This window comes from Ranitomeya variabilis, chromosome 8 (assembly GCF_051348905.1).
Source record: "Ranitomeya variabilis isolate aRanVar5 chromosome 8, aRanVar5.hap1, whole genome shotgun sequence".
Lineage (NCBI taxonomy): Eukaryota > Metazoa > Chordata > Amphibia > Anura > Dendrobatidae > Ranitomeya > Ranitomeya variabilis.
In genome coordinates, this window is record NC_135239.1 from 177,873,215 (window position 1) to 177,898,579 (window position 25,365).

General features: G+C 47.6%; 1 protein-coding gene across 3 annotated transcripts in view; it reads left to right on the forward strand.

Moving 5' to 3' along the window:
• Positions 1-6,259: 6,259 nt before the first annotated feature.
• Positions 6,260-25,365, forward strand: part of VGLL4 (vestigial like family member 4) — a 77,463-nt gene continuing 58,357 nt past the window's right edge. The window contains exons 1-2 of one of the 3 annotated variants that reach the window (XM_077276685.1): positions 6,270-6,573; positions 19,300-19,376. In XM_077276685.1, the coding sequence (XP_077132800.1) occupies positions 19,313-19,376 (64 nt within the window). In that variant the 5' untranslated portion in view covers positions 6,270-6,573; positions 19,300-19,312. Of the gene's footprint in view, positions 6,574-9,616; positions 9,770-19,299; positions 19,377-25,365 lie in introns of those variants that run through there. The other 2 variants (XM_077276682.1, XM_077276687.1) reach the window with 2 other exon arrangements.

Sequence of the window (25,365 nt, forward strand, 5' to 3'; positions counted from 1 at the left end):
TGAGTTACACAGAATCACAAAATCGTTGGATTTTCTGTCTCGGGCTTGAGTGCGATTTCTCTGAAATTTGGTCATTTTTATCCGGCAATATCACAGTTCTGAAACAAACGATTCTTATTTTTCTTCCTCCACAGTTCGCATTGACCTGTAAGAGGGTCTTAATATTCATGGATTGGCACTTATTATGGTCAGAAATGTGCTAGTGTAAAAGGATCCCAAAGATCGATCGGTGCTCAGGTAAAGACCCTCTTACAGGGCGGTGCAACTACACAAGGATGAAGGATTGTTAATCCGATCGACCGGTGTTCAGTCATGGTTGTCATAAAGACTATGGGACCCCTGACCGACTCCTGGGGGTCTCCACCGACACAGCTATTTATAAGAAGCCATGATGCTAATATCACAGTGTTATTCTCACCTGACTATAGCTTAACTTTATGGTTAATAACAATCCTATCTGCATTTCTATCCTGCCTGCGCACTGACACTGGATGATCACATTGGCGTGCAGTGTTAGTGTATGCGAGCACACAACGACTGCAGGCGAGCACACAACGACTGCAGGCGAGCACACAACGACTGCAGGCGAGCACACAACGACTGCAGGCGAGCACACAACGACTGCAGGCGAGCACACAACGACTGCAGGCGAGCACACAACGACTGCAGGCGAGCACACAACGACTGCAGGCGAGCACACAACGACTGCACGCGAGCACACAACGACTGCACGCGAGCACACAACGACTGCAGGCGAGCACACAACGACTGCAGGCGAGCACACAACGACTGCAGGCGAGCACACAATGACTGCACGCGAGCACACAATGACTGCACGCGAGCACACTTCCAGGTGCAGTGAGCAGTGGTCACAGGCAGCAGTCCGAGCACTCTGAGCCGGTGTGTGCACGCCTGCAGTAGCACCACTGGCTCACACATTGCTCAAAAACCCGTCAGCCATGTTACATCCATTTGTGATGTTTCTTCATGTTATGTAAGGACTAAGGCTATGTGCACACGTTGTGGATTTGCCTCTGGGATTTTTTTTGTGCGGATTCTGCATCTCTTGGCAGAAAACGCAGGTGCAGATTTGATGCGTTTATGCGGATTTACTGCGGATTTTGTGTAGATTTAATGCGTTTTTACCCCTGCGGGTTTCTATAATGGAATGGGTACAAAAATGCTGCAGATCCGCACAAAAGAAATGACATGCTCCTTCTTTTGGGTATGTGCACACGTAGTTTTGAGCCCTGTGGATTTTTCCACAGCGGATTTGAGAAATCCGCAGCTAAAAGGCACTGCGTTTTACCTGCGGATTTTGTGCGGTTTTACACCTGCGGATTCCTATTATGGAGCAGGTGTAAACCGCTGCGGAATCCGCACAAAGAATTGACATGCTGCGGAATGTAACCCGCAGCGTTGCCGCGCGTTTTTTTCCACAGCATGTGCACTGCGGAATGCATGTTCCATAGGTTTACATTGTACTGTAAACGCATGGGAAACTGCTGCGAACCGCAGCTGCAAAATCCACAACGTGTGCACATAGCCTTATAGTTTTTAACAGAGGAGTCTAGCAGCGACTGTCTAAGAGAGCACAGGAGCGCTCAGCGGACTGAGGGACACAGCTGTCAACCGAGAGATAGACTGATGGGAAACTAGTGTATGAGGGGCTTTAGGACGACCTGATTTGCCGTCTGTGCTGTTGCATAGGACTGCAGGTACTAGTCCTCTATTATATGGACTCTTTCTTAGGTTTCTCTTTTGTTCCCTCACTTTGCATTTTGTTAAATGATAAAAATAAACACTTCAATTTTTGACAGCATTCTTAGGGTACCGTCACACCGTGCAATTTTCGTCGCTACGACGGCACGATCCGTGACGTCGCAGCGTCGTATGAGTATCGCTCCAGCGTCGTAGACTGCGGTCACACTTTGCAATCACGGCGCTGGAGCGATGCCGAGGTTCGCTGGTAACCAGGGTAAACATCGGGTTACTAAGCGCAGGGCCGCGCTTAGTAACCCGATGTTTACCGTGGTTACCAGCGTAAAAGTAAAAAAAACCAAACAGTACATACTGACCATCTGATGTCCGTCAGGTCCCTTGCCGTCTGCTTCCTGCTCTGACTGAGTGCAGCCGTACAGTGAGAGCAGAGCGCAGCAGTGACGTCACCGCTGTGATCTGCTCTCACTTTCCGGCCGGCAGACAGACAGAGCGGGAAGCAGACGGCAAGGGACCTGACGGACATCAGATGGTCAGTATGTACGGTTTGTTTTTTTTTACTTTTACGCTGGTAACCAGGGTAAACATCGGGTTACTAAGCGCAGCCCTGCGCTTAGTAACCCGATGTTTACCCTGGTTACAAGCGATCGCATCGCTGGATCGCTGTCACACACAACGATCCAGCGATGACAGCGGGAGATCCAGCGACGAAAGAAAGTTTCAAACGATGTGCTACGACGTACGATTCTCAGCAGGGTGTCTGATCGCAGTAGCGTGTCAGACACTGCGAGATCGTAACGATATCGCTAGAACGTCACGAATCGTGCCGTCGTAGCGATAAAAATGCCACTGTGTGACGGTACCCTTACCTGCCTCAAACAATGCGGCCATATTATGTTATCTTACATGGGACTGCTAAAGGACCAAAACCTGCCAGCATGCTCCAAGCAATATTCTGAAAAACTCTGACTTGCAGCCAGTGCTGCAGTGCACACATCACCCCATGCACTGACCCCGTGTCCTGTCACTTTCCCCTGCCCCACACACAGTCCCCACGCAGTGACCCCCCCTTCCCGAGTCCCGTCAGTTTCCCCTGCCCCATACAGACACACTCCCCGCGAGCTGACCCCCCGGGTCCCGTCACTTTCCCCTGCCCCACATACACACTCCCCGCGCAGTGACCCCCCCTTCCCGAGTCCCGTCAGTTTCCCCTGCCCCACATACACACTCCCCGCGCAGTGACCCCCCCTTCCCGAGTCCCGTCAGTTTCCCCTGCCCCACACACACACACTCCCCACGCACTGATCCCCCCGGGTCCCATCACTTTCCCCTGCCCCATACACACACACTCCCCACGCACTGACCCCCGGGGTCCTGTCACTTTCCCCCATCCCCCACACACTCCCCACGCACTGAACCCCCCTTCCCGGGTCCCGTCACTTTCCCCTGCTCCATACAGACACACTCCCCGTGAGCTGACCCCCCGGGTCCCGTCACTTTCCCCTGCCCCACACACACACGCACTCCCCGCGCAGTGACCCCCCCCCTTCCCGGGTCCGTCACTTTCCCCTGCTCCATACAGACACACTCCCCGCGCGCTGATCCCCCCCAGGGGTCCCGTCACTTTCCCCTGCCCCATACACACTCCCCGCGCACTGATCCCCCACCGGGTCCCGTCACTTTCCCCTGCCCCACACACACTCCCCGCGCAGTGACCCCCCCTTCCTGGGTCCCGTCACTTCCCCCTGCCCCAAACAGACACACTCCCTGTGAGCTGACACCCCGGGTCCCGTCACTTTCCCCTGCCCCACACACACACGCACTCCCCGCGCAGTGACCCCCCCCTTCCCGGGTCCGTCACTTTCCCCTGCTCCATACAGACACACTCCCCGCGCGCTGATCCCCCCCAGGGGTCCCGTCACTTTCCCCTGCCCCATACACACTCCCCGCGCACTGATCCCCCACCGGGTCCCGTCACTTTCCCCTGCCCCACACACACTCCCCGCGCAGTGACCCCCCCTTCCTGGGTCCCGTCACTTCCCCCTGCCCCAAACAGACACACTCCCTGTGAGCTGACACCCCGGGTCCTGTCACTTTCCCCTGCCCCACACACACTCCCCACGCACTGACCCCAGGGGTTCCGTCACTTTCCCCTGTCCCCCACAAACACTTCCTGTGCACTGACCCCACGGGGTCCCATCACTTTCCCCTGCCCCATACACACTCCCCGCATGTTGACCCCTGAGGTACTGTCACTTTCCCCTGCCCCACAAACATACTTCCCGCGCACTAACCCCCGCAGGGTCCTGTCACTTCCCCTGTCCCACACACACTCCTGTGTGACACCCCAGGAGCTCGGTTGTCACAGTGGTATTGCCCTCCTCATGAATAGGGTGATGCCATGCCTGGGAGCGAGGGAAGATCCCTTTAACGGGTACCATACATATAACACTGTTCTGACTCCAGGCCAGAAGGGGGAGCTCTGATCCAGTTTGTGGGTGGCTTCCCTATGTATTCTGACTGGAGGAAGAGTTAGCAGTTCAGTCAGGAAGAGAGCTGGAGCTGTACAGACGTGAGGTGCTGCAGCTCCTGAGAGGAAAGCTGGGGCCGTGCAGACATGTGGTTCTGCAGCTCCTGGAAAGAGAAGAGAGGAACAGAGCAGATTGTAGGAAACTGTGAAGGAGCAAAAAAGAAGTGAATAGCAGGAAGGGAACTGCGACTGAGCTTCCTCCACACTGAAGCGCATGAAACCGGTGGCCGGAAGACTGAGGTTGTGGGGGTAACTGCATGCCCCACAGCACAAACTGGAGGGCAGGAGATTTCAAGTCGCCTGTCCACCATTACACCTGAAGGCACAGCAACACATAGAGCCCGGAGTCATCTTAAGGCCCCGTCTCACATAGCGATTTACCAACGATCACGACCAGCGATACGACCTGGCCGTGATCGTTGGTAAGTCGTTGTGTGGTCGCTGGGGAGCTGTCACACAGACCGCTCTCTCCAGTGACCAACGATCAGGGGAACGACTTCGGCATCGTTGAAACTGTCTTCAACGATGCCGAAGTCCCCCTGCAGCACCCGGGTAACCAGGGTAAACATCGGGTTACTAAGCGCAGGGCCGCGCTTTGTAACCCGATGTTTACCCTGGTTACCAAAAAAAACAAACAGTACATACTCGCCTTTCGGTGTCCAGGTCCCTTGCCGTCTGCTTCCTGCTCTGACTGAGATCCGGCCGTACAGTGAGAGCAGAGCGCAGCGGTGACGTCACTGCTGTGCTCTCACTTCTCACTGTACGGCGGCACTCAGTGAGAGCAGGAAGCAGACGGCAAGGGACCTGGACACCGAAAGGCGAGTATGTACTGTTTGTTTTTTTTGGTAACCAGGGTAAACATCGGGTTACTAAGCGCGGCCCTGCGCTTAGTAACCCGATGTTTACCCTGGTTACCAGTGAAGACATCGCTGGATCGGTGTCACACACACCGATTCAGCGATGTCAGCGGGGCCTCAACGACCAAAAAAAGGTCCAGGCCATTCCGACACGACCAGCGATCTCGCAGCAGGGGCCTGATCGCTGGTACGTGTCACACATAGCGAGATCGCTATGGAGGTCGCTGTTGCGTCACAAAACTTGTGACTCAGCAGCGATCTCGCTATGTGAGACGGGGCCTTTAGACACAAGTGTAAAAAGGCTTGAGTTGCCTGCCATGCGGGAATTGTCCTACCAAAAGGGACAGCGAGAGAGAGGCCCTCGTGTGAAGCCTTAGGCAGCAAGGGACTACAACACAGCGCAGTAAGGAAGGCTTCCAACCCCACCTGGCTAGGGGGATCTCTGAATCGCTTCCTGGCTAGCCGGACCTCACCATCACCTGTGATCCGTACCCTGGACTGTGGCTGCTTTTCATCACCAGTAAACGATAAAGAGACTGCAACCTTGTGTCCTCTCATTCTTTCTGGCACTACACCATCTGTCATCTGTCCCCACTACCCCGGGAGCCCTGGGGACTACGCTTCACCTGTGGGAAGTCATACCATCCCTGCTGCAGTACCATCATCCCCAGAGGACCCCTTTAAGCAGCGTCGGCCATCCCTGGCCGAGTATCACAGGTGGCGTCACGAACACTACTACCATAGACTTTATTCCCATATACTTGTTCCCCTTTTAGTTGGGCACCCAGGGCCACGGACCGGGTCACTGCCACCGTGACAGATCCCTATAAGAACCAGCCCGGTTCTGAGTACCCCACGGCCCGCGCGCTGACCCCTAAGGTCCCGTCACTTTCCCCCTGCCCCATACACGCTCCCTGCGCACTGACCCCCGGGGTCCCGTCACTTTCCCCTGCCCCACACACACGCACGCTCCCCGCGCACTGACCCCCCGGGTCCCGTCACTTTCCCCTGCCCCACACACGCACGCTCCCAGCGCTACCTGCTGCAGCAGCTGCCTAGTACGTGACGTCACGCCTCATTATGCTAATGTATGCTGACCTCACTCGGCGCTCCACCAATGAGCGGTCGCTGTGCTGCCCACCTGCCAGGAAGAGAATTCCATCATTCCTCACATTCCTAGTGCGGAGCGCGGCGCTGTGCTCGGAGCTTCCCGGGGTCCCCGCAGCCCCCAGCAAGTATCTGACTGGGGTCCTCACCAGCCCCCCGAGACGTCTGTCACTCAGCAGGTTCCGCCCGGGAGGGCACGGACGCCGTATCCCGGCATTATCTCCACCGCAGGGATCACCCCTTTAAATCACCAGTTTGCTCGGAAATTTACAACTCCCCAGATTATTGGCGGATTCCTGTGTAGTGACCGCTCTCCCCCCGGACCCCAGCACGTTGGATCAGTCCGCAGGAGCTGCTCTGGTGAGTTGTGTATCCATGTGTAGTGTCAGTGTGCTGCAGGTAGAGCTGTGTGCTGGGAGGACGGGCAGGACAGTGTGAGGGTGCCCGGGGTGGGGGACAGTGTGAGCGTGCCCGGGGTGGGGGACAGTGTGAGGGTGCCCGGGGCGGGGGACAGTGTGAGGGTGCCCGGGGTGGGGGACAGTGTGAGGGTGCCCGGGGCGGGGGACAGTGTGAGGGTGCCCGGGGTGGGGGACAGTGTGAGGGTGCCCGGGGTGGGGGACAGTGTGAGCGTGCCCGGGGTGAGGGACAGTGTGAGCGTGCCCGGGGCGGGGGACAGTGTGAGGGTGCCCGGGGAGGGGAACAGTGTGAGCGTGCCTGGGGTGGGGGACAGTGTGAGCGTGCCCGGGGTGGGGGACAGTGTGAGGGTGCCCGGGGCGGGGGACAGTGTGAGGGTGCCCGGGGAGGGGAACAGTGTGAGCGTGCCTGGGGTGGGGGACAGTGTGAGCGTGCCCGGGGTGGGGGACAGTGTGAGGGTGCCCGGGGTGGGGGACAGTGTGAGGGTGCCCGGGGAGGGGGACAGTGTGAGGGTGCCCGGGGAGGGGGACAGTGTGAGGGTGCCCGGGGAGGGGGACAGTGTGAGGGTGCCCGGGGTGGGGGACAGATTTCACATCTCCTGGGAACTGAGTATGTTCTATCTATCTATCTATCTATCTATCTATCTATCTATCTATCTATCTATCTATCTATCTATCTATCTATCTATCTATCTATCTATCTATCATCTCTGTCATCTATCCATCATCTCTCTATTATTTATCTACCGTATCTATCATCTGTTATCTATTATCTATCATCTATCATATCAGATGTGTATGATGTTGATCACTGCAACATTAGTGAAATATTTCGCTTCTTTTATGCCCCGTTTACAGATCTCTCCTATATCTGCCGTCCTGCAGCATTTTGGGGACAATGAATGGTTAAATGCTTTATTCTGACCCTAATCTCAGCAGGTTCTCTATATGTTCTGACTGACAAGATAGACGTTCATTGGTCAGAACCGATTATTTTAGCAGAAGATTCCTAAGACTATTATTCCTGGGGGAATTGATTGACGGCTCCTTGTAGCAAGGGGGAAATGAGGCAACATAAGCCACTAAGCTAAAATCAGTGGGTTGTCAAGCAGCAGGTCCAGCAGCCGGAGATCTGCTCTGGGTCATGGAGGAGAATGGGGACATCCCATAGTCAGAGAGTAGATTGCACAATTTGTTTTTGTTTTTTAATTGTTTTGGGCACATTCACACAGGTCAAATTCTGCAGAGATTTTTTTTTTGTTTATTGACACTGCCACATATTTATTAAGAAAAGCTAAACAGGCTAATCCAATGGCTCAGTGGTTAGCACTGTATGGTGGCTCAGTGGTTAGGACTGTATGGTGGCTCAGTGGTTAGGACTGTATGGTGGCTCAGTGGTTAGCACTGTATGGTGGCTCAGTGGTTAGGACTGTATGGTGGCTCAGTGGTTAGCACTGTATGGTGGCTCAGTGGTTAGCACTGTATGGTTGGTCAGTGGTTAGGACTGTATGGTGGCTCAGTGGTTAGCACTGTATGGTGTCTCAGTGGTTGGCACTGTATGGTGTCTCAGTGGTTGGCACTGTATGGAGGCTCAGTGGTTGGCACTGTATGGAGGCTCAGTGGTTGGCACTGTATGGTGGCTCAGTGGTTGGCACTGTTTTGCAGCACAGGGGTCTTGGGTTGAAATCCCACCAAGAACAACATCTGCAAGGAGTTTGTATGTTCTCCCCGTGTTTGTGTGGGTTTGCTCTGGTTTTCTCCCATATTCTTAACACATACTGATAGGGAATTTAGATTGTGAGCCCCAATGGGGAGAGTGAGGAGGATGTCTGTAAAGCGCTGTGGAATATGATGGCGCTATATAAGCACAGCATAATAACTACTAATAAAAAGGAGAAAGGAAGTAACTTTCTGCAGAAAAGTGGAGAAATGACGGTGATGAATCGGAACCATAGACCCTAGAGTTGAGCAAAAAGTTTCCTTCTGCCCTTGTTTGATGTTTTGTCCTGTACCCGTGGCCCCTGGACCAGGGCAGTTTCTGCTTTATCGCCGATATCTTAGGTGCTTCTGACACCTACTGGACCCCTGTGACGTAATGATGGTGTGGGGGCTTAGTAAGAGCAAGAGGCGCAGATTTGAGCCCCAGGGCAGCGGGAATCTTACTGCTCAATTCTGATTGGCCCACATTTATCAAAAATGGCATCATCATCATTTTGCCCCCCCAAATCTTTAGATCTCTCAGTTCATCTCCGGATCTCCATATTCCGGAATTTCAGCGCACTTCCTAATGTCAGATCACAGGCTGAGACCAGAGTGTCACATATAGAATTGTAATGTATCGTTTTGTGCAAAACTGCAACTGTTTATCCATAAAAGTTGCAAAGTAAATGTACGCGCTTGTACACCCCTTTTATATTTTTTCCTTTTCTTTTCTTCCTTCTTTTTTATTTTTATCTATTCATTTATTTTAATACAATGACCTGTCTAGAACATGGAACATTTTTGCAAATTCTAAGTAGAAATGCAATCATAAATATGTCGCACATTACTCCAAAAAGATTAACCCTTTTCTACATTTTGGCATAGGGAATAAAAACGGGATAATAAAAAATAAATGTATTTTCGACAAATAAATATCGCGACTTGCGCGTTCAATTTTTGTGCAAATCCAATAGTAATTGCCCCCCGCCAGGACCACCGTCTCTGGACAAGCCCTTTAAATCGTTGGTCTCCTGGAGCTATTGATCGCCATGAGTATATATGACATCATGCAGCGGTATATAGAGGATGATCCGCGCTCCGTTCTGCATTTTGCATTCTGTTACTTCCTGACATGTGCCATGGCGTGTCATTGGGGACGGGCACTAACCTGCAGCCCTGGGTGGAGTCTGCAGTCACTGTCCTATTTGTCTAGACTGGAGGTCATCTGGCCAGGAGAGGGTTACTGAGTCTGAAGCTAAAGGCTGCCTGAGGTTTTCACATGTCACTGGAGGAAAAAAAGGAGGGGGAGCAGCAGTCAGTGTGCACTGCAGCCTGTGCATGGTGGGGGAGGGGTGTGCCTGCTGCTGCTGGGATCTTTGGCTCTGAATGAAGGAAGTTGGAGAGAAGTTGTTTGTTTTTTGTCTGTGGTGCTGTCTGTCCTGGTAAGTCCTGGGTGCCCCCTGTCTGTCTGTCCATGTACCAGGGTGCAGTGCTGGGGGGACGGCGGAGGCATTTGCGCTAATCACTACTGGATCTATCTGTGAACAATGCCCAGTGCACGATTTAAAAACCTTCTTTGCAAACCTGCCCCCTTATCCGTATACAAGCACTAAGGCTGTGTTCACACGTTGAGGTTTTTCTGCAGGCGAAATCTGAGGCTGCTCACAAAAATCAGGTTTTGCTGCGTTTGTTTGCAGCGTTTTTCCTGTCTCTTGTGCACTGCTGATAAAGTTTAGTCCCCCCCTAAAAAAACAACAACAAAAAAAAACGTGTTACAACTTCTTAGGTTTTTGCACTAAAAATGCATCAAAACCTGATACCGGCGCTTTTGCACTTACTCTTTGCTTTTTATAGGTGAAAAAGCGCTGAAAGAAGTGGCGCGCAGCAGTTTGCAAAAAGCGCAGCACTTTTCCAAATCAGTCAGGAAAACCAAAAAACAAAATGTGTGTGCCTGAGATTTCTGAAATCTCAGAGCCTTTGCTGGTCCTATGAAACGCCGCTTAACATTTGCATTAAAAAAAGCAGCAAAAACGTTCAACGTGTAATCCTAGCCTAAGGCTGCGTTCACGTGGAAATTTTATATTGCAGCGAATCCGCTCAGAAAATTGGATTGTTTTGTTTTGCATACAAGGAAAAAACACTGATGTCTGAGGCTTTAGAGCAAGGGTGGGGAATATTTTTTTTATTTTTTATTTTTCCCCATTTGGGCCATTTGGATTACTATACCGCTCTTCGGGGGCCGTACAAATTGTGCGTTAACTCCTCCCACAAAGTGCGGCCTGGTGCTGGGGTCAGGACATAATCTTCCGTTGCACGCGTCTCAGCGTTCAGTAGTGAACATTGCGTGCGTACAAAGCAAGAAGAAATTAATGGGCTGGTGGCCGGCAAAACAGCTGTCGGCCCAAGCGCTATGGTCCCCGGGAATCTGCTCGGGGGCCCGACTAAAGGTCATTGAGGGCTGTAAATGTCCCGCGGGCCTGAGGTTCCCCACCCCTGCTTTACAGGTAGAGTTGGGAAGAATTCCCAGTGTTTCCCTTCCCGTATATAGGAATCTGTGGTCTCCTGAGATTTTCTACGACCACCAGTGGCTACCAGGACTCTCCGTTTGGCTTCCACCGCTTGATAGAAGCCCTAGAAATACACTTTTACAATGGTAGTTGAGAGAGAAGATTCTCAAGACCTTGGACCAGAGCACTGCGGACTTTCTACTGCAGCGCCTCTTGTCATTAGTAGGTCCCCCGATGTGATGTGGACCACCTAATCGGGGTCCTACAAACCGTTTTGCCCAACTATAAATGGTGGCTTTTCCCGGCCTATACAGCAAACGCACAACGGCAGCAATGTCTCTAGCCACAGAGGCCACCATTGCCATGTTTCATGTGACGCACACTGCTTATTTGCATGGACTCACAATGCTTTTTTTTTTTCTTTTGTATAAGCCGGAGGCTCACTGGAAGCCCAGACCTCGTCATGCAAATGAATGGATTTGAATAGAAAAAAAAAAATAATAATGAAGAAAATGCTCATTAGTGGACTGTATATGCTAGATAACTGCATGTGCACCAAATACTTCTAATAATTGCTGCTTCGGGAAGATGAAACTTTTTTTTTTTCTGACCGAATCAACGTATGAAAAGCAAAATTGCAGCTTGCAATGGACACACAAAAAACAAACAAAAAACCCCAATGCAGGCTGCATTCTGAATATACAGTAGCACACCAGTTCATTGCAGGACAGTGGGCAGAATGGGTGAGAATAGGACATGCTCTGAGTCTCGCCGATGACTGATGCTTTAATGGATCAATGAAACTCTGGGTCCGTGCTCTGTCTGGGGGAAAAAACAAATCACAAGGATGTGTTGCATGGCTGTGTGAATGTAGCCTTGCGCCAACCAATAAGCCAGGATATGGTCAGCTATAAGGTAGGGGAGGTGGATCTCATTCCAACACCCATAGGGGCTGATTCAAAGGGTTTAGGCGTAAAACACTTTAAAAAGTCGCAAAATCTTTGCACAAATATTTTGTGGCTTTTGGCATTTTCATGGCAGTATTGCCCCGATCCGTCAAAGTGGGTAGAGCATGGGTGAGATTTGCACCAGAAATGTTACTCTAGTCCTTAACTGGAGGAGCAATTCTGGTGAGGAGCATGGAGACGCACGCCACTGAGAAGATGCACAGAATTCATTAAGTGGACCAAGGTCAAACATTCAGTATTTGGTGAGTTTTTTTACCTCAGTATTTGTAAGCCAAAACCAGGAGTGGGTGATAAATACAGAAGTGGTGACGTGTTTCTATTATACTTTTCCTCAGGTTTTCCCACTCCTGGTTTTGGCTTACAAATACTGAGGTAAAAAACTCACCAAATACTGACCGTGTGCCCGTAGGCAATGTGTATAGTGTTCATACTCTTCATGCGTATGGCTCTGCCTTGTGCATAAGGCCCGACATGCAGCCCATCGATATAATTTGGCTTCTAGTTTTGGGAGTCCCACAGATCACTAGAATGGGGTCCTAAACCCCACATTTCCTTTTTGTGGGTGATGTCAACTCTCTGAAAGCTGCTTGGATATGCACAGGCACATGGTTTCTATATCAAAACAGAATAAAGTTTATTCCCCTTCACAAGCGTTGCACTACCAAAAAAGAAACCGGTCATTTCTCTGGTTAAGGCAAAGGGAATTAAAGTACCTTGCCCACTTTACATTACAGGCACTTCTTAGTCTCCAGCATAGACTGTCCACCATGAACGGTCTTTCTCCAGCTCCAACACAACATACTCTGCTAAGCCAGCTGTCTGTTTTTAGGCCTGTAAGACCCGAACTGGAATGTGGGAGCAACCTTTCCCACCCAGGCTCTTTTGGTCACTCCTACATCCCGGACCTCAATATCCAGTCAACGTAATATCATCTCAATTGCATTTAGGCGCCCGCTCAGTGGTTTGTCGGGACTTGCGTATGAACCTCCCTGCAAAACTTTTTGCTGTTGGTTCGGCCTTAAGCCCCGACGTGACCACTGAGTAGGTGCCTAAACACAATGAGAAAGTACCCGAACACATACCTGTCATCCGGGCCCTTACCTCCTGCTTTCTGACACTTGACATTACACTACAGTCATATCTTAGTGTAGCAGTGGCCTGCATCATTGATGGCTTCTCCATTCACACTCTTATTGCAGTCATACATGGGGACCCACATTCTTGTGATCATCGGGCGTCTGAGCAGGGGTCTCCGAGTTATCAGTAGACTGGTGATTAATAAGGTTTCCCCAGAAATGTTATTCATGTGCAAATAAAACCAACTAATTTTTTGTAGTGCTCACATAAGCCCTTTGGGAACGCAGGGTATTCCAAGCATAATGTCTTAAACTTGCGACTCTTCGGTAATAGAATTTGGAATCTTCTGTAGATCCGAAATACCCCATAACTGCTGCATGAGTGAATGGGCTGGGGCGTCATTCTACTGCGGCCCGATGACAGTATTGCAGCGCCTGCTGTGCGCTCGCCAAGTCACCCGCTGCGTACCATCTGCTCGGAGCTGCTGACATAATATTCCAGGCATGAAGAACGCTTTGAAATGGGCAAAAATACAATTAAATGCCTTAGGGTTTAGTACTTTCATTTTATTTTCCAAGATTTTTCAAATTTGCAGTTTTATTTTTTTTTTCAGAATTTCTAAAATATATCCAAATCAAGAGTTAATATAGGATTCGTCTTTTTATAACAGACTTGTCATGATGTCCACTCTGTGCCACCTGATTTATAAACTCAGCATTGCACCCTGTGGTAGACTGCATGGTATATCTAAATTAGGAATAATCTCACCTTCCACCCAATCTTCTACCCCAGTGTTTCCCAACTCCAGTCCTCAGGAGCCCCCAACGGGTCATGTTTTCAGGATTTTTTTAGTATGGCCCAGTTGCCTGTCTAGATGATGGAATTCTCACCTGGGCAATACTAAGGAAATCCAGAAAACATGACCCGTTGGTGACTCTTGTGGACCGAACTTGGGGAACACTGTTCTACCCTGAGAACCAATTCCTTGGGTTCCCCGACTCCTTGTTTCCAGACTTCATTCCATGACTTGCTGTATTGGCACATGGCCTTTATTAGCGGTTGCTTGAGTATTTGCTTGTTTTCAATGGAGAAAAATATACACCTCCTCGGTGGAGCAAATGATCAAGCTTGAAATCCAACACGTCCGATCTTTAAACATTTGGGAGGACGAGAATTGCGAAGCAACCATATACATGAGTCGTCTGGAAACATCGAGTTTGGATTGCTGTCTTTCAGTGAATATGACCACCTGGTGATCAAGAATGTTCGATAATCAGACAACCAAAATGCTAGGATAAAGAAACATTTCTGCAAATTATAATTTTGTAAACCCATCATCCCACCGAGAATATACAACATTGTTGTTCTGTGTGTGAATCATGGCTGGAACCCGTCCAAGCAACGAGATTCATAATATTCTAATCTCTAGATGATCAGAAGAACAAGTGTTTTTTTTTTTTTTAGATGCAAGTATCAAGGCTAATAAATCAATGTATAAGGAATTCTCGTATTGTCGGATGCCCCCGTGATGAAGGTGACTGTGCATGTGCCGATAGTTCAGCCTGTCCGATTAGAGGGCTACCACAACTTTAGTTTTTTAAGCCGTAATAGCGCCGCCATAGTGAGAGGTGTAGCTAGGAGTAGGGCAGCTGACCAAGGGATTGTAGTTGTAAACTGAACCTTTATCTCCATGATTAAAGAGCCAAGCGAGGGCTTTGGCCATAGAGACACGTAGAGATAGTCATTGTGCACGGTCTGTCTCCATCTTCATGAGCCCTCATGTAGTGTTGGAGTGATCCTCTAAAGAACCTTGGGGTTTTTGCTAATAGATTGTAGATGAGATTTCACTATGACCTGTTGTTAAATGGCTTCCTTTTGAGCCCCAGAATTAATTTTGGGGAACTCTGGTGTAGTCTAAAGTAAAAAGCAGCACCCATTCCCTCCTTGGTTGCACAATTTGGTGACATCGTAGGATCTGTTTTCATGTTATGATTATAAAGACGGGCAAATATATTAGAATTATGTTGGAGCAGACTCTGCTGGTCACCCATCTTGGATGAGGCGGTAGATCGTATGTTCGACCTCTGCTCCATGCGTTGTCTAAGGGACTGTAGGAGAAAACAGTGCTCGACTATACCCGGTAGTCCCGTAGATAATGCATGGAGGAGAGGCCGATCTTGAGCACCTCCAGCCCATTCTAATTCTCATTCTTCAGAGACCTGTTCTCAAGATTGCTGGTGGGCTCGGCGGTCAGACCCCAGCAATTAGCCACTTGGGAGTTTGGGAGAACCCCATTTTAAGGTTGAGATAAGATGTCCAGCTCTTCTCCTTCCCCTTGTATATCTCTTATTTGCCTGACGGCTATTGAGAATGTATGACGGTCTTATGAGTAACGAAGAATAATTTTCTAAAGATTTGTTCTTTGATACCAATCCAGAATCTCACTTGGGCATTGTAGTTCGCTTTGTCCATGATACTTTCTGGAGATGGACAATGGTGATTGTATTCGGTGTAATCCTTTTTATTGTCCGGAGTAGCTGTCCCCCAGAATATGGTGCTGACCATCTGCGATTCTGAGTAAAGTGATATAAAACGAGGCTCTACACCCCATGCGTTCATCTGTCTGTGCATACATATGGGAAAGCTATAGTATTGAGCGTTGACCTGAGAACAATCCTGCCTCCTCCTCTGTCGTCCTTGAGAGCTCTCGCTTTGTTCGGCATCTTGTGGCATTGATGAAATCCTTTACATTTTTCACATTCTCTTTCTGGAAACAATTTCTGGAAGTTCAGTGACAGTACTTTCTTCCAGTAAGCAGCGATGAGACGGCTCCTTCTGCGTCAGATGCGTCTCTGGAATGTACCATGTGGGAAGTGAAGCAATCATTCGCCTCGGTGTCCCAGTGCTTCCCCCTGTTTATTATGGGAAAACAAGAGGCAGAGGCTGCTGCGCTGTCTGCACACTGGAATCCTGGTCACATGGCCAAATACGTGATTGCTGCTCGCTACTGTTGTTTTGAGTGGCGAGTTGGATGATGTTATTGTTGTGGTGGTTTTTTTTTTTTTTTCCCAAGTTGCAAACCGACAGACATTTCAGTAGTTACATTGACGACGTTCTGAATTCTGATAAATGCTTGGTCTGATTATATTGACCAATATGATCACCTATTATGAAAATAAATGTCTAAGGGAATGTTCACGTGTGCTTGATGGTTAGAGGGGGAAAATTTGCAATATATTTAAGTACAAGGAAAGGGAATCAGACTTTAGCAAAGACTATAGCACTTGTTTTTTAAACCCACTCTGTTCTCAAGAATAAGTGGTGGAGTGATTTATATTTTTTTATTTATTTTTTTTAATTTACTGCTTGTTGCCTAAGTTTTCTTCCACCACTGCAGTCTATCATAGGTGGCCGGTCCTTTAGGCAAGGACCGCAGTGTTTCCAGGCTCTTTTGCTATAGAGCTCTGAAACCCCAGCGCCAGTGCGATCCTCCAGTTCTTCAGAGGTATCTGTAATTTGAAGTGAAAAGTGGAGTCAACTGCAATAAAAAAAATAAATAAAATTATTTTTTGGCATATATTTCGGTATTGTCCGTACTCAATAATCATGAAGACAGATGTTGGGAGCACTTTGTGCAGTACATGATGGATGTTCCCCACAATCTGTGGAGTAGCATTACCATTACTCCGTCTATAAAGACCATCATTAGACTTTCGTTGGCTGAGCCTGTCGATATCAACAAGCTCTGCAGATAATGTGTCGAGGCTCCTGACTCTGCCCTAAGGCCGGTTTCACACGTCAGTGGCTCCGGTACGTGAGGTGACAGTTTCCTCACGTACCGGAGCCACTGACACACGTAGACACATTGAAATCAATGCATCTGTGCAGATGTCATTGATTTTTTTGCGGACCGTGTCTCCGTGTGCCAAACACGGAGACATGTCAGTGTTCGTGGGAGCGCACGGTTTACACTGACCCATTAAAGTCAATGGGTCCGTGTAAAACACGGACCGCACACGGACGTTGTCTGTGTGCAGTCCGTGTGCTGTGCAGGAGACAGCGCTACAGTAAGCGCTGTCCCCCCCACATGGTGCTGAAGCCGCCATTCATATCTTCTCTGCAGCAGCGTTTGCTGTAGAGAAGATATGAATAATCCTTTTTTTTTTTTTTTTTTTTGTTTCTCATGTTTAACATAAAGATCCATGTGTCCTCCCACCTCCCACCCCCTGTGCGCCCACCCGCTGTTATTAAAATACTCACCTGCCTCCCTCGCAGTGTCCTGTCCTGGCCGCAGCTTCTCCTGTATGCGGTCACGTGGGGCCGCCCATTACAGAAATGAATATGCGGCTCCACCCCTATGGGAGGTGGAGCCGCATATTCATGACTGTAATCGGCGGCCCCACATGACCGCTCATACAGTAGAAGGTGCGGCCAGGACAGGAAGCAGCGCCAGCGAGGGAGCCGGGTGAGTATTTTAATAACAGCGGGCGGGCGCACAGGGGGTGGGAACATGGATCTTTATGTTAAACACGAGAAACAAAAAAAAAAAAAAAGGATTATTCATATCTTCTCTACAGCAAATGCTGCTGCAGAGAAGATATGAATGGCGGCTTCAGCACCACGTGGGGGGGACAGCGCTTATCTCTAGCGCTGTCTCCTGCACGGTGCGTGTGGTACCCAGTCGGCACACGGGCAGCACACGTTTGCCACACTGATGTGCCACAGAAACGCACGGGCACACGGACACGGATAACTCCGGTACCGATTTTTCCGGTACCGGAATTATCTGGACGTGTGAGACTGGCCTAACAGAGTGTTGGGGAGAGATAAGGATCTGATTTGCCCTATTTTTGGTCTGCTGATCCTTTCAGCAGAGTGATCACTCCCTGTGTATGGGGGAGTCTGGCGACCTAGCTGTTCTGGCCACAGCTATCTAAGAGGATTTCAGGCTGAAGCCCCCATATCTAGGCTAGCGGTGTTCAGATCTCAAGGGCCAGGTAGAACTGGCCACTAAAGCTAGTTACGGTCTCCCTCGGAAAGCTAGCCATATACATAATAGCCCCTCGCCCCAAAACAGTAGAAGAAAACTGTTAACAGTGAAACGCGTCGGGTTACGAGGAATGGATGGGTGAGGAGGATTCGGTTCCTTGCTTCATTTTATTATACACTAATGCATTTTTTGCATTAATTGACACACTCCTCTGCTCGGATGTGGTGTCGCAGGGAGGACCAAGGTCGGGGGGTCCCTGTTTCAAAAACTCTGTGCAACTGATTTATTCCCTCCTGATTGCTTACAAAAATTTTATTGATGTACAGTAACTTTCCCCCCCTTTTTGCTTACAATTTGTATCTCCATTATTTAATCCGGCGTCAAATGGTTAACACTGCCTTACCGTGCGGTGCTCCGGTTGACTGAATATGAGAGCTGTCGGTTTGGTTTCTGGATGGGCCGTCATCTGGTAACAATACCTGTTTTAGTGCTTCTGTGGCCGGCACAATGGGGTTGTATCTGGTTAATCCTGCTAACGCCGCGTCATAGGTGCAGTTCTTACTCAGCCGGATAAAGGGTTCTTCTTTTGCTACTTTCAATTTTTATATTTCTACATTTTATGCTACCCTTCAATTCAGGTAATACGAATACTTATGCTTTTGCATGCTCACTGTGTATCTCGCACGTACACATGCCATTTTGTGCCTCTATTAATGCAGATATATGCATTAGGTAGCACCCACTACTGAGACCCCAATATGTGAAAAATTAAATTTTTTTTGTTTAATTTTTTGCAAGTAAAATGGGCAACCACCAATCTTCACTAGACTATATACTTCTAGAATGTAGGTACTTGGCACACAAGTTGACCAATTTGTGAGAGCCCATCTGCCATGACAAGGCGTATATTAGAACCTAAACTTTTAAATTGGCCACTCCTGGGATACCCTCTACAAATGTAAGGGTCAGGGAGGATCCAGAACTGGCTAAAAACAGACCCTAAAATCTGTGAGAAGAGGCAAGTGTAATAGTGTGGGTTTCCATCTGCAAGGTACACTTTGTCGTGGCAGATGGGCTCCCACAAATTGTCCAACTTGTGTGCGAAGTAACTAAATTCCATAGGTATTGTCTATATAGCAGTAATGCAGTTCAATATTCATATAGTCAATGTTCTCATCTACCTTGCTGCACTTGGAAAAGAGAAATGTAGTAACACAAAACAAATTTATGTTATGGAGTCCCAAACGCCCCATACTGCTATATATACCAAGGCTTAGATCACAGCGACAAGTCACATGTATACAATGTACGAACATACGTGATCCCACTTAAAAATATATACTTGTGCACAGAACAAAGGTAATGTTTTATTGAATATAATAATTAAAAAAATATATATACATTTTTTTTTATTATTATTTTTTTTTTAGGGTCTTCCCAGGAATGGAGACTCCATTAGACGTATTGTCAAGAGCGGCATCATTAGTCCATGCAGATGATGAAAAACGTGAGTATTTGTGTTCTGTGACACCACCGGGATGTAGTCGTACTGTCGCACTGATATGAGGCTTGTATAGAGAGAATCACAAGACTGTAGAGTGCACATGTCTGGTTACTTTGGAATTGAATTAATTGTGATTTTTTTTTTTTTTTTTTTTTTGGCAAAGGTTTTATTGTGACGAGTTTGTGGCATAGAGCAATAACTGGAGCTCTCTAGTGCCGATTTTATGTAGATGTTCTCCTCCATTTCTGGTGAGAAGTGCCTCCACGTAGTCAAAACCCAATGCTGCATTTTGTCATTTATTTTTCAGTTCCATCCGGAACCTTGACTGCAAAAAAACCCACAAAAACCCCAAACCTGACGGCTGTGTGCACAAGCCCTTAGTATAAAAGCCTAGCATTCGCTCCTACTCTGACCGGTGGAGGTCAAGTCTTAGCTCCGTACCTTACTATCAACCGTTAAAACGCTAATCCGGGTGCTAATCATTTATCGCTTTGACTACTTTAATGCGTTACTGACTGGTATTCTATTAAATACACTGGCGTCACTCCAGGCCATCACAAACACCGCAGCCGACCTGTCTAAAGGTTATACTTCTGCCTCTGCCGGGGGGTCACTGTATGAGAACAGTATATGGACTCCTTAAATTCTAATTTCTGATTTGATAATACATGTAATATGTACAGTGGGGGAAATAAGTATTTGATCCCTTGCTGATTTTGTAAGTTTGCCCACTGACCAAGACATGAACAGTCCCTACTTTTAAGGGTAGGTTAATTTAACAATGAGCGATAGAATATCAAAAATAAAATCCAGAAAATCACATTGTATAAATTATATACATTTATTTGCATTTCAACGCTCTCCTCCCGTGCTGCCCCTTCCTACTTGTCCAGCCTCTCCATCTTCCAACCTTCTTGTGGCCTACAGCTAGCGTTGAGATCTCTTCTGCGCCCAGCTTCTCTATTGTGCTGCACCCATATTATGGAATTCGTAGCCTTGTCCCACTAGGGGGAATTTAGATTAAGGAGACAGTCGTCGTTGTATTTTTTTTTTTTTTTCCCAGGGAACTGGTGGCATTAATGTCGGGTGACAGTTGACTTGTTGGAATCCCTTGTTGATGGCCGGTGTTGGTGTGCAGCGCCTACTACTCCTACATGACACTCTTCATATATTTGTTTCCCAAGGCCGTTACTAGTTTTGTTTAAACAATCCAACGTCTGGTGACACTTTTTTTTTTTTTTTTTTTTTTTAATAATTTTTCACAGCTGCACCTATGTCAATAACACCTGAACTTTCGGGTGAATTGTTTGCTCAGCCTGTTTGCGCTCCTTTTCCATCACTCATTTCTCTAGACTGTGACACTGGTTTCGCTACCGCTGTGGGACTATTATTACTTATTGACTTAAATTTGACCTTTACCATCGACCTTCACCCTACATTCCCAGTCCCTAAATTCCTTGGCTATCAAGGTGTTGCTACTAATGAACACTAAATGGATCGATATGTGTAGCCCACTTAGAGGGTGGTGCGCCAAGGTCGTAGCTATGTACGGGAGGTTAGAATGTAGGTTGTTGAACTTTATAGAATGTTCGAAATTTAGGGTTTCCTACCTGTCTAATCCAATAAATGGAAGGCCACTACTTTTATACTGATGGTCTATTATTAAAGGGGTCTCTTTTGGCCACTGGAGACCTTTTCACTGATATTTTCCTTTTCTTCCTCTAACATCCCAGCAGCCTTTGCGTTTCATCCCTTTATTTCTCCCGCGTTGCATTGTATCGGTGGCTTACGTTTCACCTATTTTCCAGCGCTGTATTAACGTGCCGAGCACTGATCGCACTGTTCAGATGTGATTGCACCCACACGGGGTGGTTCCCATCTGCTTTGACAACAGTTCACATCAACAGGCTGTGCTATAGCCCAAGGTGCTGTCTGCTTTCAATAGGCGAAGGTGGGGCGAGCGACTCTGGACACTTTCCGGTGACATTTATGCTTGTGGCTTATTTTATGGCCTATCTGATACATATACTATTTTGAAAACTTTGCACTAAGCGTCACTTCACTAAAGTTATTATTATTATTATTATTATTATTATTATTATTATTAAAGTCCTCATATAGTAATTCCATCTTGGCACTTGTAATTGCTTTATTTGCAATAGTTTGAAATCTGAAAAAATACTACAGAAGCCCCCCGACACGGGGGGAAGGGAAGCATTCAGATTGCTTCAGTTTCCTTTTAGGATCACTCATTATGTTCTGTGAATAGTTGGGAAGTCGCTGAATTTCTCCTTGGCAACCATGTAATAAATTTGGATTCCTGTTGCAACTATTCCGATATGTGGATATTGTCTTGGGAAGGATTTCACACTTATCCTAAATTGGGTTTCAATACCAAAAAAAAGAAAAAAGTAGACTGCATACTTAGGTTCTTCTTGACGCCCACTTTTGTCTGCCCACCTGCAGGAGTATGGACGTTGCGTAGGCTGCTCTATAAGGATAGGGACAGATGTTTAGATCTTTTCAGAATCCATGTTCGACCTGTAAATATTACTCTGTCCTAATTCTAAAGGTCTAACCTCAAATTGTCATGACATGTCCAGTAGATGGGGATGATGTCCTCCTGGAACAACTGAGATCAGAGTTATTTCCTATTCCACAGGGTTGTGGAGTCGGTAAGCCAAACCTCCGACTCCTCAATTTCCATGACACCGACTCCACCAAAATGAGCTCCGACTCCACAGCCCTGCTATCCCGGCCAACTTAACTTCTTAGATGCCACAGTCAATAGCGACTTCAGCATCTAAGGAGTTTGACAAATGGAGATTGGCCAAGGGTGCACTGTGATACTGTTGGTGTCAATGGATTGCCATAGCATGTAAGCATAGCCTGAAGCTTTGGCCGAAAGCCATCTCTGGTGTCTCTCTCTCTCTCTCGTAAACGGGCATTAGTTCGGCCAAGTGCTCCTTGGTTTTCTGAGACCTTTGCACCAGCAAGATATTTCTGGGAGGGCAAAGCAATCGGCAACTCGAAATCTGACATTCCTAATTGACATCCACCCCAACGATCAGTTGTCCGGGGCCTCCTTACACATTAGTCCGTTGGTCTACTGAAGGATTCGGCCAAAATTAGTTTTATCTATGTGGGGGGCTTTTAGTATGTTTCCCCCTTTTCTATTTAAATTGTTAAGACTGGTGTTTCTGTTGGGCTGAGTGGTAAATAAGTATTGGGCAAGTTGTGTGCAGGAGCTGCCTGCAATTACGTGCACTGTTCTGGTCCAAAGCTAGTGCATGAGGTCGATGAAGAGGCCATCGCGAGGGAATGTCACATGTGTCCCATTACTGGGATTATGGTGTGGGGTGGCATATTTTTTTTTAGTAGCCGAGCCCCTCTAGTCTTCATTCTATGTCCTCTAACAGCCCAGCGATACATTGACATTGGTGGTCGAACCAGTGGTATAACCATTTTTCCGAAATGTCCCAGGAGCTGTTTTTCAGTGTAACAACCCCAGGCCACATGTTGCTCATGCTACTGTGAGCAGTCTATGACTTAAACGGACTCTGTCAGCACAGAATGAGTGATCAAATAAAGCACAGGTGCTCCGTGCCCCATGGTGGGGAAAATCATTTAATTACACCTGTCCACCTGCTTGGGTTTCATATATCTCCACTAGTGATGAGTGAATGTGCTGGGATAATGTGCTATCTGAGCATGCTCGAGGGGCTAACCGAGTGTCTTCAGCGTGCTCGAAAAATATGTTCAAGTTCTGGTGGCTGCATGTCTCACGGCTGGCAAACAGCTGCGAGGCATGCAAGTGTGGGTACTCGAACATTTTTCGAGCATGCTGAAATAAGTCGGCACCCGAACATTTTCGATAACGCCTTATCAGAGCACGTTCGGTCATCACTAATCTCCACCCTTCCCTGGCCCCATAAGCCAGACCCGTCAATCAAAAAAGAGGGAGGTGAAGATTGAAGAATAACAAGTGGGTGCATATAAACGATTGGCCCCGCTGTCAAGAACCGAGCGGCTCAACTTAGTTTGAACAGTCATTCTGTGCTGACAGTCCCTTTAAATCTGCCGTCTCTCTAAAATTGTCACATCGAGCAAATCTGAGATGTCATTGGTTGTTAATTTCAAAGGGAGCTGCCAGCAGCGGATTTTGATGATTTGTCAAAATGCATTCAGAGTGGCAAAACATTCCTCAGACAACAATTAATAACCTCATCCATGGCAGCCAAGGCGTGCAAGTGCGGCGATTTCTGCACGTGGCACTCATACTCAAGGCTGAATATATCAAGATGTTTTGAAAATTTTGTTTCTAGTTTTTTTTGTTTTGTTTTTTTTTGTGCTTTTGCTCCGCTTTATACTTTTATATAGTAGATAAGGAATCTAAATTGTGCTTTGTATTACTGACCTAGGACTGGCCCAGAGTCCATAGTACCGGTGTTGTTTATACATGGGATATGTAAGATGGGTAGTTTTACCTTATTCTAGAGTTTAGCTTATTCTCTCCTTCCCTTTGTGTAGTAATCTACAGGTTATTTCAGATCCTGGCTGCTTTCTCTTCAGCACATAATCCCCCTTTGTTGACTTGGGTTATGCAATAGCAGAAGACTGGCGTAATAGAGGTAATACAATGCCAGGCCGGGAACCAGATACGGCCAAGTTTGCCTGAAGCTCTTTACTTGTTACATATCGGGCTCCTTGATTGTGACACATCGTCAATTACTCATGTAATAAGTAGGTATGAAATTCTGATTCAAAGTGGCCCTGACGCAAGGCCTGAAAAGTCTAGACTGATGCTAGAAAAATGTCTTCTTGCCCCTAAGAAATGCATTTATGTGGCTTTAATGATTTTGAGTAATATGTTTACCATTTCTTTATGCAATGCCCCGATTAGGCGATCATATTTTAGGTCCGTATACAAAACTCACAGATTATTTATTTTTTTTATTATTATTATTGCGCTTTACATGTGAACTGGACCAATACAGATCAATTAACTCCTTTACACTCGGACTGATAGTCCGCATCAGTGCCGTAACTAGAGTCTGATAGACTCTAGTGTAGAATTTGGACCTGGACCCCCAACTGCATGTTATATCCCCCATCATGGAATAATATCCCCCATCGTTGGCCCCTTCCTGTAATAATGACCAATGTCCTGCTATAGTGTCCCCCTATCCTGGACTCCTTCCTGGTATAATGACCTCCATCCTGGATTCCTTCCTGGTATAATGACCTCCCCATTCTGGACCTCTTTTCGGTATATTGTCAACCATCATGGGCCCCTTCCTGTAATTATGTTCCTCGCTGCTCTTCTCCAACACATTTTAAGAAAAAAAACAAAAAGCCCCAAAATAATTAACTCTTCCTCGGACTCGCATCCACCTGAGATCGTCGCTGGTGTCTGTGGGTCCCCCTCCCGCACGGTTGTTTTTTATTTATGCGTGTGTAAAAAAACTTCACCCGACTATCGAGCATTTTGCTTGTTCATCTGATTATTTCTGGCCTGTGTAGACAGGACAGTATTTAAGAACAAGTGTTGCAACAAACTCTCGTTGACAATATGAATCATCTAAATAGGCCATAAGAGGGGGCTTGATGGTTAGGACTTGCAGCACTAGGGCCTGGGTAGGACAGTGGCTAGGGACAATATTTGTATGTATTTTGCATGGGTAACATGCATATTAGGCTTTTTGACAGCTTATAAAAATAACTTGTAGAAATAAGCCAACAAGAAGTTCTCAGTCAGATCACCTATCACTGCCATGCAAGAGCGATCAGCAGGACACGGTGAAGCCTATGTTAACCCGGCTTGTCGCCCTGCAATTGACAGAATGCCGATCCAATTACCTGGAGTCTTCCTACCTCCACTGTTTAGGTAATAACATTTTTAGGCCACATGACTGCTGTGCAGAAGAGAAGCAGGACGCAGGCAAAGTGTGTGTATGTATATATATATAGCAAAGCTGTGTGTATGGTGATG